Raw genomic sequence first — 15,932 nt, forward strand, 5'->3', positions numbered from 1 at the left:
CTGCGACCAAATTACATATACCGGTACTAGTGGATTTACATTGTGGTAAGATTATATTGTGGTGTCGCAATGATTGTGATGCTATGTCTAATGACATTTTGAGTCAACCATTGTTGTGAGTGGAAAATTTCCTAGAGTTCACATTTAATAGGTTCTGAAAATACGTGATGAATGTCTAGTACTAGAATAGCTACATGTAGAATTCAACAGGCTCATCTTTGGTACAAATCAATAATTACTAGGCTTTCTCGGTATTCCCCGTTTTATTTAACGTTTTTCTCGGCCATTTTTTTTTTTTGAATGTCTTGCTTTCCTTAACACTGCTTACAACTCTCGGGAAAGAACTCTAAATTCAACACTCATCATTGATATGAATGGCAACACCACACAGATAACAGACCCTTCAGGATCAGACGAGCCCCGCAAATTTACTTTTGACTTCAGCTACTGGTCTCATGATGGCTGCAAGGAAAACAACGGCTATTACGAACCTGATCCATCACAACCAAATGGCAAAAAGTTCGCTGATCAGGTATGCAAAAAGAAGTAATTGTATCTTGAGTTTTCTTGACTAGAGATATTTATTTGGGTAACCAAAGTTAGATTTTTTTTTTTCAAAAGACGCAATAACTACTGGATGTCTTTTAAAATAATAATAAGCAATCATCGCATGCTTATAAAGGACTTGCATTCTCCTAAAGTATTCATATCTTCTTTGGAAATCCTATTTACATGATTTAATAAAGCTTTTACAGAAAATATATCGGGAGGTTTGAAACATGATGTATGTTACAGTGACAAATATCCATAGAACATTTGATAGGGCATCACAAGGCTTTGTCAGTGACATTTCGTCCAAAGTTCATACAAAGGTCATGACCTGTATATCATCCAATGAATAAAACCCCAACTATAGCAGTACATATGTACTTATGGGAGAAATTATTACTAAATTGCATTATAAACCTTTGCCATGTATCAGCATTCTCTGGTTTTCTGACTTTGGTGGAATCATGAATTAAAAAACTATAGAACTCAAAGTTTACACATACAACATCAACCAAAAAGGTTTTCAGGTTTGAAACAGCACAAGAGCTGTAACCTACAAGTGTTTTGGAGTATTCTATGTTTTTAACTCTAAAATTGTTGTGGCAAAGCTAGACTAGTAGCTGCAAAAAGACACTTGTTGCTTTTGTTCTGACTCGTCTCAAACATTTGATAGCCCCCTTCAATTAAAATTTATATCACAATTCTTATGTCATAATGAAATATTTATTTCACATCTAATAAAGGCAAAGTCATTGCAACAGCTAACGTAACTATCAACGCGTAGTAGGCTAACACGAATATAAACTCTTATAAAACTGCAAAAATGGTGGTAATGTTTACCACTGAGGAGGGTTGCTATACAGAAGGCGAATGCAACGCAGTATATCTTCATGTTATATACTTAGTAACCCCGTCAGAATTATTTTTGGAAATTAAAGATCAAATGTCACTGACACAGGGTCAAACCTGTCATACTTCATCAGAACATTTGACAAATTTGACGTTCAAGGTCCTAGTCTAATTCAATTATTTTGAGTGTAATGTAAAACATTAAAATAAATTGATTTTTAAGTTGTGAAGAATTATCAAATTGATTTCGAAGCATGAACTCTTTTGTGTTAATTTTATTCTTAATTGTGGTACAATGTTGGTTTCAGAAAAGCGTGTATAATGATTTGGGAGTGGGTGTGTTGGAGAATGCCTGGGGAGGATACAACTCAACACTGTTTGCCTATGGACAGACAGGATCAGGGAAAAGTTGGTCCATGGTTGGGTATGGCGTAAACAAAGGTGAGTGTATGTTTTCTCTTGCTACTTCACACTACTGCTGGGGTGGGGGGGTGNATTCAACTGTGGATACTCTTCGTATGAATTTAAGTGGAGAAATGAAGGGTCATTTTTGTGATTTTCAATGCATGATAATTCAACTCTTAACCCTTTCACCCCTATGTAACTTTAGTGGACTCTCCCATGCATTGATCTGGATTAGTCCATTATGGTCTACAGTGGTGAAAGGGTTAAGTGAACATGTGAATTCAGAAGGCACATATCACATTACAGACACAATCGTGTAATATCGCACAGATCTTTTTGTACACATAATAACATTAACTGTGTGACACCAGAACTGTATACAACATTCGTATGTTGTGTGTAATCTAATCTAACTCTGTGGTGTAATGGAGGCGTTGTCTGTATGAACTCTACCCCTCCTCAACTTGAACTTATGTTTCTTGTTCTCTGACCCAAACGATGTTGAAGGGCAGCATACAAATAATTTTGTTCCTCCATGCATGCCTTTGTGCACTGTTTTCAGGCAATAACTGCACACTTCAACCATATTTAAACCATAATTATCTGTATAACCTGTGTTGCAAATAATTTTTTTTAAAAAAATGTGTAATTGATATCATAAATCAGAAAAATATGTTTTTATGCAGTCACTATATGTGGTGATGACGATGGAATTTCAGCAGGTTGACGAGTACATATGTATAACCTCGTTATGTTTTAATTACAGGAGTCGTACCGCTGTTCTGTGACAACATCTTCCAGCAGATAACCGAGAAGAAAAATAGTGGCGATAAAACAGAATTTGAGGTACAAATTCATCGGTTATAATTGTCCTGTGTGTTTTGTGATGAGAAGATAGTTGTGATTTTTGGGGTGCATAAATACTTAAAGAGGGCTCTTTGACCTTCGATCTGTCTGGGTAAAGTATCAAAGATTTCCTTCATACATATTTCCATTTTTATAGAGGATTTTGTGTAATATATGCACTGTTTGAGCCATACATCGTTCTCACAACAATGCTGAGGCTGTTTACTGTATGTAACAAAACTAGACAGCCTGATCTCCACTTCATTTACCTCACACTGGTCAATGTGATCACAGTGTGGTCAAAAGTCAATTAAGTGTTGTCTTATCGGTGTCCTACCCATCCTCAAAACTCCGGGGGTTACCAACATGTCAAAGCAAAATTGAAAGCAGGAAGGTAGCTGTTTGATTGGTCTCCGAAAGTAGCTGTTGATTGGTCTCCGGTAAAACCTGACCGCGCGATTCTTTTGATGTACATCAAAGGATCAAACTAGTCTTCTTGTCATATCAACAAGGTGGCTCACACTGAGCCTTCAATTTTGTCATAACATATGCCAGAGAGCGAAAGTGAGCATAAATTAAACCCTGGAATATAAAGGATGTTTCCTACCGAAGTCATATAGAAACTGGGTATGGTATTTAAGGTAAACGATTAAAGTCAGGGTATCACATTCATGGCCGTTATGTTCTACAATTGTTTGTGACCAGCACCTGTAATTTTGTGAAGATTTCTTGTTCATTCGATCTAATACAAGCCTATAAGGTAAACACATGTTCTTCCGTCTCTCAGGTAACCTTCAGTATGCTGGAAATCTACAACGAACAGGTCCGAGATTTACTGACCAATTCATCAGCTCGTGGAGGACTAAAAGTCAGACAGCACCCCAAACAGGGCTTCTACGGTAAGTTGCTGATCACTTTTTATTGTCATTACAACACAGCTTACCTGTGTGCAGTATTTCCACTGTGATAATTTATACGGGATGAATACCAAACTAATATTGATGTGTCTTCTCTCAGCGATAATCTTTAACTAACCCGTTCACCACTGTAGACCATAATGGACTCGTCCAGATCAATGCATGGTAGAGTCTACTAAAGTTACATAGGGGTGAAAATCCAGACATGTTTATATCTGTTAATCCTGAATCTCCAAAGGGAAGGGTAGGGGTCGTAACCATTGTTATAAAGAGGTTTTCAGAATGAATCTTTATCACAGAGGTATTTTTCTAAATACTCATTTAAAAAAAACACTTTCTTATTTATATAAGTAATTGGACCAGCAGCTCCAATTACCAAAACTGTCAAACAAAACTGTTTTTTTAATTAGAGGTATACATGTAGGCGTATAGGGACCATCTCCCTTAAAGCTGGGCTGGATGGATAGTTTTATTTTTATAAATTTATATTTTGGCAATCCATGATATACCAGAAGATTTTGCTTGGTGTCAAAGTTACATAATTATTATGTCTCTAGAAGCATATTGTGAAAAATGTCAATTCATTAGGATGTTGGTCAAACTATTTTTGTTTGATCGAAAGTGTTAAAGTACCCATGCATGGTACCTCGGTATCTTGCCTATGTGTACTGAGAGATGTGTCCATAATTGGTAATTATACACATACATTTATCACATAATTTGTTAACATTATGTAAACATGATGCGTGCAAAACTTGACAAACGTATCAGGTTTCTTCATGAATATAATATCCAAGACTAAAAGGTTGTTGATATGGTGCATTACATTTATGACAACTTTTGATCTTTATACAGCCAAAAGGTTGTTGATACATAGTGCATTACATTTATCACAACTTTTGATCTAAAGCCAAAAGGTTGTTGACATAGTGCATTACATTTATGACAGCTTTTGATCTACAGCCAAAAGGTTGTTGATATAGTGCATTACATTAATGACAACTTTTGATCTACAGCCAAAAGGTTGTTGATATATAGTGCATTACATTTATGACAACTTTTGATCTACAGCCAAAAGTTTGTTGATATAGTGTATTACATTTATGACAACTTTTGATCTACAGCCAAAAGGTTGTTGATGGTGCATCATATTGATGATAAACTCTGATTCACAGCTGATGGCCTGAAGGTTGTGCCTGTGAACAGCTATGATGAGATCTCCAAGAAGATGGCAGAAGGCACCACCAACAGGACTGTGGCCTCTACTAACATGAATGCAACCAGCAGGTAAGTCAAGCTAGGATACACATCAATGACAGATTAAGGGTGTACGCTACCTAAATGTGACATGCATCCCTGTTCTAAAAGAATTCCACTCTAAGAAATGTGTATAAACATGTATTTTAAAGGTTAACAAAAATGAAGGTGAGCTCTGGGTATACTGAATTATAAAATTATGCATATTTGCCCAAATAGGGGAGATAACTTCAGCACAAATCAAAGATTTATTTTGTAAGGTAGCATATGTCCTTAATTTTCTTCTTTGATGAATTTAGGTCTGAAGGAAATTTCTTTATAATCACATGAATACAAGAAGCCAGAAATACCTTTATTTTTTAAATACATATACCTTATTTAACAGAATAATATGGATGCTAGGCACATGTGGGAGGGGGGAGGTTTTTTTTTAATTAGAAACCTTTTTTCTCAAACAAAATTGTATTTTGGCTATTTTACCTTCTTGCAATGACATGAAGCTCTCTTTTTCCAACCCTCTGCTGATTTCCCCATTAATAAAGTAATTTATTATTTCAAAAGATTGCATTTGTCACTGTTTTAGCACTAATCAGTGTTCACCGACATTGGTATCATACACAGCCATATTAGTGATGGGTATTGATTCATTCACAAAACCAAGGGACAGCTGGGTGTTATTGTGTTTACAAATATCTGTGTAAGTGTGTCTAGGTATATGTGATCACTCACCTGTAACCAATAAAGATAGAACGGAGAGATCAATATATGTGTCTTCACTGACTCTCTCTATATATAACCAGTTTAATGTCCTAGTGTAGCCAATTTACGGGAGCCATTATCTAGGCCTACTATAAAATGTAAAGGTTGGAAGTTCATTCTCTTGTACAATATAAATCTCAACACGCTGCCACCATTTGTCTTGTCAAATATTGATGTTAATACAAGGTGGCAATGAAAAGAATGGCATTATATCAAAATTTCAATGTCAAATTTCAAAACTGAAGTATGTTTATATTCAAATGAACTTACAGTGAACACCTTATGTTATGACAACAAAAAACAATTAATTAGGTCATTACAGGTGACAATGTATTAAGTCACTACAAAGGACAACTAATTAGGTCTGTACAGAGGACAATGTATTAATTAAGTCACTACACAGAACAACACTGCACGGATGTACATAGTCACCCTTGACGTGATGACCATACATGCTTTTTGTCGAGTAAAACATTGAAGTTGAAGTTGAAACAAATTCTGTATCTACAGAGGACAATGTATTAAGTCACTACAAAGGACAACTAATTAGATCTCTACAGAGGACAATGCATTAAGTCACTACAAAGAACAACTAATTATGTCATTACAGATGACAATGTATTTAGTCACTAAAAAGAACAATTAGTAAGGTCATTACAGATGAAAATGTATTAATTAAGTCACTATACATTGACATCTGAAATGACCTAATTAGGTGTTCTGTGTAGTGACTTAAAGTCACTACACAGAACAATTAGTAAGGTCATTACAGATGACAATGTATTAAGTCACTACACAGAACAACTAATTAGGTCATTTCAGATGTCAATGTATTAAGTCACTATACAGAACAACTAATTAGGTCATTACAGAGGACATTGTATTAAGTCACTAAACAGAACAACTAATTAGGTCATTACAGATTACAATGTATTAAGTCGCTACACAGAACAACTAATTAGGTCATTACATATGACAATGTATTAAGTCACTACACAGAACCACTAATTAGGTCATTACAGATTACAATGTGTTTAGTCACTACACAGAACAATTAGTAAGTCATTACAGATGACAATGTATTAATTAAGTCACTATACAGAACAAGTAATTAGGTCATTACAGAGGACAATGTATTAAGTCGCTACACAGAACAACTAATTAGGTCATTACATATGACAATGTATTAAGTCACTACACAGAACAACTAATTAGGTCATTACAGATTACAATGTATTTAGTCACTACACAGAACAATTAGTAAGGTCATTACAGATGACAATGTATTAATTAAGTCACTATACAGAACAACTAATTAGGTCATTACAGAGGACATTGTATTAAGTCACTAAACAGAACAACTAATTAGGTCATTACAGATTACAGTGTATTAAGTCACTACACAGAACAACTAATTAGGTCATTACAGAGGACAATGTATTAAGTCACTACACAGAACAACTAATTCGGTCATTACAGATTACAATGTATTAAGTCACTACACATAACAACTAATTAGGTCATTACAGATGACAATGTATTAAGTCACTACACAGAACAACTAATTAGGTCATTATTGATGATAATGTATTAAGTCACTACACAGAACAACTAATTAGGTCATTACAGATGACAATGTATTTAGTCACTACACAGAACAATTAATTAGGTCATTACAGATGACAATGTATTAAGTCACTACACAGAACAACTAATTAGGTCATTACAGATGACAATGTATTAATTAAGTCACTACACAGAACAACAAATTTGGTCTCTACAGAGGACAATGTATTAAGTCACTACAAAGGACAACTAATTAGGGCATTACAGATTACAATGTATTGAGTCACTACACAGAACAACGAATTAGGTCATTACAGATTACAATGTATTAAGTCACTACACAGAACAATTAGTAAGGTCATTACAGATGACAATGTATTAAGTCACTACACAGAACAACTAATTAGGTCATTACAGATTACAATGTATTAAGTCACTACACAGAACAATTAGTAAGGTCATTACAGATGACAATGTATTAAGTCACTACAAAGGACAACTAATTAGGTCTCTACAGAGGAAAATGTATTAAGTCACTACAAAGGACAACTAATTAGGTCATTACAGATTACAATGTATTAAGTCACTACACAGAACAACTAATTAGGTCATTACAGAGGACAGTTAATTTGGTCACTACAAAGAACAACTAATTAGGTCACTACAGAGGACAGTTAATTCGGTCACTACAAAGAACAACTAATTAGGTCACTACAAAGGACAACTAATTAGGTCTCTACAGAGGACAGTTAATTAGGTCTCTACAGAGGACGGTTAATTAGGTCACTACAGAGGACAGTTCATTAGGTCTCTACAGAGGACAGTTAATTACGTCTCTACAGAGGACAGTTAATTAGGTCTCTACAGAGGACAGATAATTAGGTCACTACAGAGGACAGTTCATTAGGTCTCTACAGAGGACAGTTAATTATGTCTCTACAGAGGACAGTTAATTAGGCCATAAGTCACTACACAGAACAACTAATTAGGTCATTACAGATTACAATGTATTAAGTCACTACACAGAACAACTAATTAGGTCATTACAGAGGACAGTTAATTTGGTCACTACAAAGAACAACTAATTAGGTCACTACAGAGGACAGTTAATTAGGTCTCTACAGAGGACAGTTAAGTAGGCCACTCTTGACAACTTTGTGATTCATTACAGAGGATAACATGCTAGGTCATTTTGTTCTGCATCTGTGGAGGTACTCAACAGCAAGAGATTTGGTAACAAATATTAGAAATAATTAGAATGTTAGTACTTAGGGAGTTAAATGATGTATCCTGCAACACAGAATAAACCTTTAAAACAGATATTGCTGCAAAATATGTATGTGTCACATATTTTTATTTTTATTTTACCCTAATCTTGATACCTGTTGAGTGTGTTGGGTGTGAAGTATGGTAATATCACTCCTGTTAGGTTTGGTAATGGTTATAGTTGTCTTGCTTCCTGACACTGGGCCAGTACATTAATATACAATTAAGTAGCCATGGACTGCAGGAAAACAGTATTGAAGGTCTGTTATTGAGATTTAAGCTACACATAATATGTTGAAAGAAAGCAAGGCAAAATTTCGATATTACAAAATTATAAAGCCGACATATTTTGCTTATTAGAATTGATCAGTGTCCTTGTGTATATGATGAATGGAGAAAGGCATTAGGCCAGGTATTCAATATGGCCAGCCCTTTCACTCTCGCCGGCCCCGCTACACTGGCAGCACCGTCACGCCTGCCTAACGTCTCCTACAGGAATTGTTTGGCTGCCATGGCAGTATCCAAATATTTGGTACCCTGGCTCACGTCATTCATTACGTCCATGTACTCTACAAAAACCTAATACACAGATAATCTGAGGGCTTTTTATTTACATTTCTCCTTTAGACAGCACTTTAAATGGATGGAAATCTATTTTATGCCCATGTGTGCGTCATTGTAGGTATATTATATTTTGTCCATGAGATCAGCTGTTTGGAATATGATCCTGCAGTACTTGTGTATTGTACTATTGAATATTACCGTAATAATATGTCAAACTGTAATTATAGAATGAATAGAAACCACACTTGGTTAAACTGTTACCAGGAGTGTAACAAAAAATTCTGTACCAAGTTCTTTTAACTCTCCATTAAAATTTTTGTTCATCTGAAGTCTAATGTATATTTGCCACTTTTAAATAATTAAACAGCAGAAGACACCACTGTGGGCTGTTAGGTATTTGTACAGTACTGCCTGACTGTAAGCACTGGTTATATTTCAGTGCACAGCTGATTGTCGTGGTTGGAAAATTTGGAATGGATGGGTGTTGTTAGGGTTGATGGTTGTAAATATAGATTATAATAAAGCAAGATCACTGTGTTAGCCATCTTGAATTGTACGCTGGTAGCTACTAGTATAGGTCAGAATACTCCAGTGTATTGTAATATTGACATAGGTAATCTGATGTCAGTCACTCCTGATCTGTTTCTATTTTCGCTCTTGTTTACAGATGGAGTGGGGCTATGATTCATGTTACTGTTTAATACATCCAGTTGAGTACATTTAAACACAATAGATTTTCAGATTTTATTCCCATAAAGATGAACTGATCATTAAACTATGTAATCAAGGTATATTTTCCAAGTGTCTCTGCTAGAAGTCGAACCTGGACTATTCATTTGACTAAATCCAGTAGGTATATACTGCTATCCTCTATCAGAGTCACAGCATGGGACTCAAGCTGGTCCCCTACCTACTGTGACACACATGTACAATTTTCATGCATGCATACTTAGTTTTGCAGCTTTTTTTTCTGTAACATTTCACTTGATGTGTAACTCACACAGCGTCTTAAGTTGGGAACGTATTACAGGTCCCATGGCACATCAAGATCAATATTTAACATAAAATTTACACAAAAACAAAGTATTCTCATGTGATACATAAAAAAATCAAGTTATTAAGGCCAGTGTTCTGTAATAACTTTCTCACTCACAGATTGAATATTTCCAATAGCTCTCTCCAAAGGCACTAGAAGTGATCTTTCTCAAATTGTATGTGCAGATACAGGATGGCCACTAGACAGCGTGATCTTGAATTATGACAGTTCAATGTTGTTATCACTATTTCTCAAGAAATAGCAGACAGATCTTTATCTGACTTTATGTGTTTAATTTCATCCTAAATTTTGCTCGTTTTATTTTGAAGCTGATCAGAAAACAAAATGGTTGCCAGACAGCCATCTTGGATTTTGACAGCTCCAGTTTGTTATCACTATTTCCCAAGAAATACTACAGAACTTTCTCAACTATCGGTACCCTTTGTTACTCATTAAGTACTGTGCCAGTAAAAAGGTCAAACAATAACCTTACTTCCGAAAGAACAATATCAAACACAGCAGTATGAAACGGTATGGTGAAAAATTACCACAAGGTGCATTTACAAATGACTTCTCTCAATCCTACAGAAAAAGGAATAGAAGAGAAAAGATCAATCTTACTTTGAACCTATTAAATGGTATGATGGTGGGCACCAAGATCCTTCTGGGACCTGTTGTTTATCAATAAAGAACTGCTGTTAATCATTATTGAAATATTATTTGGCTTGGTATGAAAGACACTGTCCAGGAAACTTACTGACATTGAACGCAATATCCTAGTTCTGTAAATACAAATCTCACATATTTCTTGATTGAAGTTTTAATAAAACATTGATTTTGTTTTTAATCCTAAACACACAAACACATAAATGTTAATATTTTATGGTATCTGGAGTCATCAAAGTATATGCAAATCTGTACAAAATCTTTTTGCAGAATTTCCTGCATTTCGAAACTCTTGACTGCATCAAAAAAAATAAAGAGTTCTCAGTTTACTTCAGAATTTTAAAGTTAATTTCATTGCTATGCATGACTGTAGCCTGTGAGGGTAATTGGTCATACCCTCAATTTCCTATTAATTATCTTTTGGCGATTTGTTCCACCCAGTCAATCAGTAAGGCTATAGCCAATGATATGACTATACATTCAACCGTTTTCTAAAGAGATCGAGTGAACACAATCAGTGATAGTTTTGTTTGTCAAATGAAAGCAAGTTGTGGAAGCTAGGATGCAAGCCGAAGATTTCAATTGTAAATTACATAAGAGGTCCCCATAAGGCATTGAATGTTCAAGCTCTTTCAGTAGGCTTCTGTATTCTTGGGGAGTCTTCTCCAATATATCCGTCTCTGTTATAAACTTGTACATCTCCTATTGTTGTTAATGTTCCTTGTAACCCTGAATGGTCAGAGTTGGATCACCTATCAAGCTAGTCATCATGTAGCTTACCCGGAGTCCTCCATCCTTCTGGATGTATAACAAATACATTTAAACTAGGTGTAGAAGTCGGAACATCGTGAACAAGCCCAGTGTTCAGGCAAAACCATTAGACATTTCCTAATAATATCCCGAGCTTGTTGCTATAGACTTCTATACTTACAGCGTTGGCTCTACGCCTGGAACTAAATAAATTTAAACAGTTAATTGCAACGGTTTCTTGTTTTTAAAGTAAACTTTTTCTGTTTGTCTTTCAGTCGTGCTCACACAATCGTTGGGATCACATTTCAACAGATATTTATCAATCCTGCTGGGGAAAAAACTACCAAAGCAGCTGTTGTCAATCTTGTGGATCTGGCTGGCAGGTAAATTCAACAACTCATTCCCTTTGCTGCCATTTTTAGTCATTTCACAATGAGTAAGCAGAAAATTCGATCAATGAATGTTTTTTGTTTTTGATTTTTTCCGTTTGTAACATTTATTCATCTTATATTCTTTTATTTATCTATTAATGATGTAATTTTTCTGTAATTTCCAAGATGGAGAAGGGAAAGTTTACAGAATATTTCTGTTTTATTAATCCATAATCCTACCATTGCTGCTTTCTGTAATTTCTGCATTAGAAAGAGGACATTATGATTAACGTTTCTGTTTTTCTCCTCGTCTGATGATGTATCTAAATTCTTTTTCTGTGTACTTCCTCAGTGAGCGAGCTGAGAGCACTGGAGCTACAGGGGATCGTCTTAAGGAAGGCGCCGCTATCAACCAGTCCTTGTCATGCCTCGGCAACTGTATTGCAGCCCTGGCAGAAAAATCCTCGGGAAAGAACTGCCGAGGTACATGTCCAAAATGATAAATCTTGTGCCACTCTGCTTATCACTGCCATTGACGCTGTTTCTTTGTAAATTTTCGTTATTAAAGCATGTAATTAATAAGGATCATGAGTGCATGGTAAGGTATTGTCATTCCTTGTTGTTGTTCTATTTGGCAGTGCCTTACAGAGATTCCGTCCTGACCAAACTGCTCAAGAATGCCCTGGGCGGCAACAGTAAGACCATCATGGTAAGTCATACTGTCACTCAATGTCATATTGCAGAATCATTTGGGTATTTTAAAATTAATAATCACAATTAAAAAAGATAATGTAGTAGAATTACCATACTTGCCAACTCCTATTTAGGAAGAAGACTCCAGATTTTGGACCTTAAAATTGAGCATTTTCAACCAGTGAATTTGCTAAATTACTTCTATTTTCTAAGATCTGTTGGTTTTGTAAGATCTGAAAGAACAGCTCTAAATTGGAAGAGTGGAGAAAACGCATAATTTTAAATGAAATTCTCAAGCTGGAGATTCCTGAATCCTAGCCCCGCTAGATCTGCCATGATGTATGGTGATTGGTTTCTATCGGGATATTTAAACATTTTGTCAAATACAGTTACAAAATGTTCTGGTGAGATTTTAGGAATGCTAAACTGTTAGAGTATTTATCTACAGATTGCTGCTCTGAGCCCCGCTGATGTGAACTTTGATGAGACTCTATCGACACTCCGATATGGTGAGTCTCGATTGTCCCAAACACCAGTGCCTTGATAAATGATTTCACTAAAATATATACCCGTTATTGTTTCGCTGAAATGAAGTTACACTAATCATTTTGGTAGTAAGAGTTTCAATCTTCAGTGCTCTGAACAGAATTGAAATACATTCAAAGTCCTTCAAAAATAAACTTGCATACTTTTTATGCTATTTTGAAAGTGCTGAATTTTGATATTATATATCTGCTTTGATTATAAAACCACAATATTTCTGAGGCGACATTAATTGTTGTCTGAAAAGCTGAATGGGTGTGTTTCTGAGTATTTTAGGTTTTTCTGTCGTCCTTTGTTTGGAATAAGTATATGGCATATCACAGCAACTAGTAATCAACTTTCCTCTTTCCATGTCTAACCTCCAATTTTTGGTTTAAGAATATAAATACAATGTTATTCCCATTATATATAGTGTATATATCATTTCAAATGTTAGAACCATATTTTAAAAAAAAGATGGAAAAGAAAATGTCTAGAATTCATTGGGAATGGGACTGAAGTTCGACCCAGAAATACATATGGGTGGAGAAAATCCCGCTGGATTCTGATCAATACTTCAAATTGCCATTGTCTGCCTTTTCTTAACAGCTGATCGTGCCAAACAGATCAAAACCACGGCTTCTGTAAACGAGAGCCCTACAGACAAGCTGATCAGAGAGCTTCAAGAGGAAAATGAGAAGCTCAAGTTGATGATCGAGTCCGGGAACTACGAGATGATCAAACAAGATGACGACGATGATGATTTGACAGATGAAGGTAACTAGTACGCTGGCTATTCCTCTTGTCTTGGGAAGTCATATTTTTTATCATCTCTTGAATAGTTAACAGATTTTCACAAGATTACTTCATGTTACTGCTGTTGTTTCAAGAAATCTTCAGAAACCATGATCCATATTTTACTCTTTTTTGTTTAGCTATTCTGTAATTTACAGCTGTAAAAGTTGTCCAAATTAGGGTAAAGTAATACCCATGAAAAGCCAGAGTATTATGTTATATACAGGACCTTGTGACCTTTTGAAAGAATGTTTTGAGATTTTTTCTATGTGGTAAGAAACATATGAACAGAATTATATGGTAAAATGAAAATTCTACATTAAATCTAACAAGTTATTTTGAACCTCATCACATATTTTGAACAAAATATGGACGAAGGGAGACAATTCCTACAATAACTTGGTAACAAAAATAAGAACCTGGCCTTATCCTTAGCTATTCGAGCGAAATAACCATACTTTTCCCGATCAGTAAAAAACAAATGTAGGTCTTTCTTATAACATTGCAATATTTTGATATGCTTTCTGCACTTAAAAAAAGAAAGAAATTCTTTGAAAGTACATTTGAAAAAGTTATTGTTGCGATTAAGTTGTCATAATCATTTACAATAGATTTTTTAGGATTAATTTTATGGTATTATTAACTCATCAACCCCTGAAAGTTTGTTATGAACTTTTCCAATCTTTGAATTGTTACATGCGGTTCAAAAGTGTCTTCAGGGGTGAATTAGTTAATTGCCGTCAAGAATATTTCCTCACGGTAAAACACCTTGAAGAGTCCATAAATAAATGTCCACTTTGAAAGAGAGCATCTTCTAAATGGTGTCCATGTGTTGTTTACAGAAAAGAAGAAAGAGAAGGAAGATCGTGAGTCAGAGTACGCCAGTATGCTGGAGAAAAATAAGCACGAGATGGAGGAGATGAAGAAGACGTTTGAGGAGAGACTGGCAGAGCGTGGGGATTCTGTAAGTTACTTATACACACTCATTCATTGATCAATCAAAAATGTGTTCACGACTAACTGGACCTTAACTGTTTCCCTCGTTGTGATATGCACCAGCCTGACCAGTATATCTGTCCTCAGTTTATAACTAGGAATGGTTGATATTGGTGAAGCGATGAAGTTAAAACCTGGTAGTCCTTCCTTACGTATGCTATACAAAACTTGCAGTGAGTAACAGCATATATAGGTAATTTACTGGAGTTGTAAGACAGGGTAGATATTGAAGATAGTAATCATTAACAATGGTCATTGAATTATGCCTATTTGTTGTTGAACAGCTAGTACTATTGAATCTTAAGGTAGAGATAGAGCCCTGGTACCGGTGTAGCATGGTATTGTGAAGCATGGTGAAACCGCAGTTCATTTCAACATTGGCTTCATATTACCATACTACATCGGTATCAGTAGACTGATGTGTTTAGCTAGACTTTATGAATCTTTTCTCATTGTTGTCTTTTTTATGACCAGCAGCTTTTAGAACTTTGGTAGACATTCAGCTTAGCTATTCTGGCCCCACATCTGGGCCTTCACTCGAGGGCCCCACTTTCAATTTGCCCTTCTGATCAGTTTGCCCAGGTTAAGGCCATATTCGATAGACTGTCAACTATATATACACAGGAATTGATTTTAAGTCTACATACAGCCTATACACTACCTTTAAAACACCCTCTATGGATTAATTTGTAGCTGATTTGATGTCCAGTCATCAGAAAGTGACAGCTATAGGTACTTTGATAAAATACCAGTGTTAGAATGCCAACTGTTTTGTTGGAGAATCTTGGTAGACAATTGGCCTCATGCTGTAACCTTGACTTTAGGGGACAGACTTCAATGCTGTTGATGAGAAGAAGAAGACCACACCCCACCTTTACAACCTGAACCAGGACCCTCAGCTGTCGGGGAGGATAGTACACTTCCTGGAGGGGGAGAACATCACCATTGGCAGCTGTGCTGCGGAGGGGGACGTCAACATCAGGATTGTAGGCCCCAGGTAGGCTCAGGAACGATACAGTTGTTTTAGAAATATACCAATTTCTAGGAAGGAGCAACGTTTTTGTTTTTTGGATTTTAAATTGGCATATAAGAAAGAATGAAGCAGCTTCTTCATAGAAAAAATCC

At 35.6% G+C, this 15,932-nt stretch overlaps 1 protein-coding gene across 3 annotated transcripts in view; it reads left to right on the forward strand.

The window, feature by feature from the left end:
- Positions 1-15,932, forward strand: part of LOC110467384 (kinesin-like protein KIF28P) — a 37,848-nt gene that overhangs the window by 7,789 nt on the left and 14,127 nt on the right. For all 3 annotated transcript variants that reach the window (XM_021524509.1, XM_021524508.1, XM_021524507.1), the window contains exons 3-14: positions 329-532; positions 1,707-1,839; positions 2,570-2,649; positions 3,437-3,548; positions 4,742-4,853; positions 11,706-11,813; positions 12,154-12,284; positions 12,440-12,510; positions 12,943-13,003; positions 13,626-13,793; positions 14,654-14,775; positions 15,632-15,804. In XM_021524509.1, the coding sequence (XP_021380184.1) occupies positions 329-532; positions 1,707-1,839; positions 2,570-2,649; positions 3,437-3,548; positions 4,742-4,853; positions 11,706-11,813; positions 12,154-12,284; positions 12,440-12,510; positions 12,943-13,003; positions 13,626-13,793; positions 14,654-14,775; positions 15,632-15,804 (1,475 nt within the window). The remainder of the gene's footprint in view (positions 1-328; positions 533-1,706; positions 1,840-2,569; positions 2,650-3,436; positions 3,549-4,741; positions 4,854-11,705; positions 11,814-12,153; positions 12,285-12,439; positions 12,511-12,942; positions 13,004-13,625; positions 13,794-14,653; positions 14,776-15,631; positions 15,805-15,932) is intronic.

The sequence above is a fragment of the Mizuhopecten yessoensis genome, unplaced genomic scaffold, assembly GCF_002113885.1.
Source record: "Mizuhopecten yessoensis strain PY_sf001 unplaced genomic scaffold, ASM211388v2 scaffold11173, whole genome shotgun sequence".
Lineage (NCBI taxonomy): Eukaryota > Metazoa > Mollusca > Bivalvia > Pectinida > Pectinidae > Mizuhopecten > Mizuhopecten yessoensis.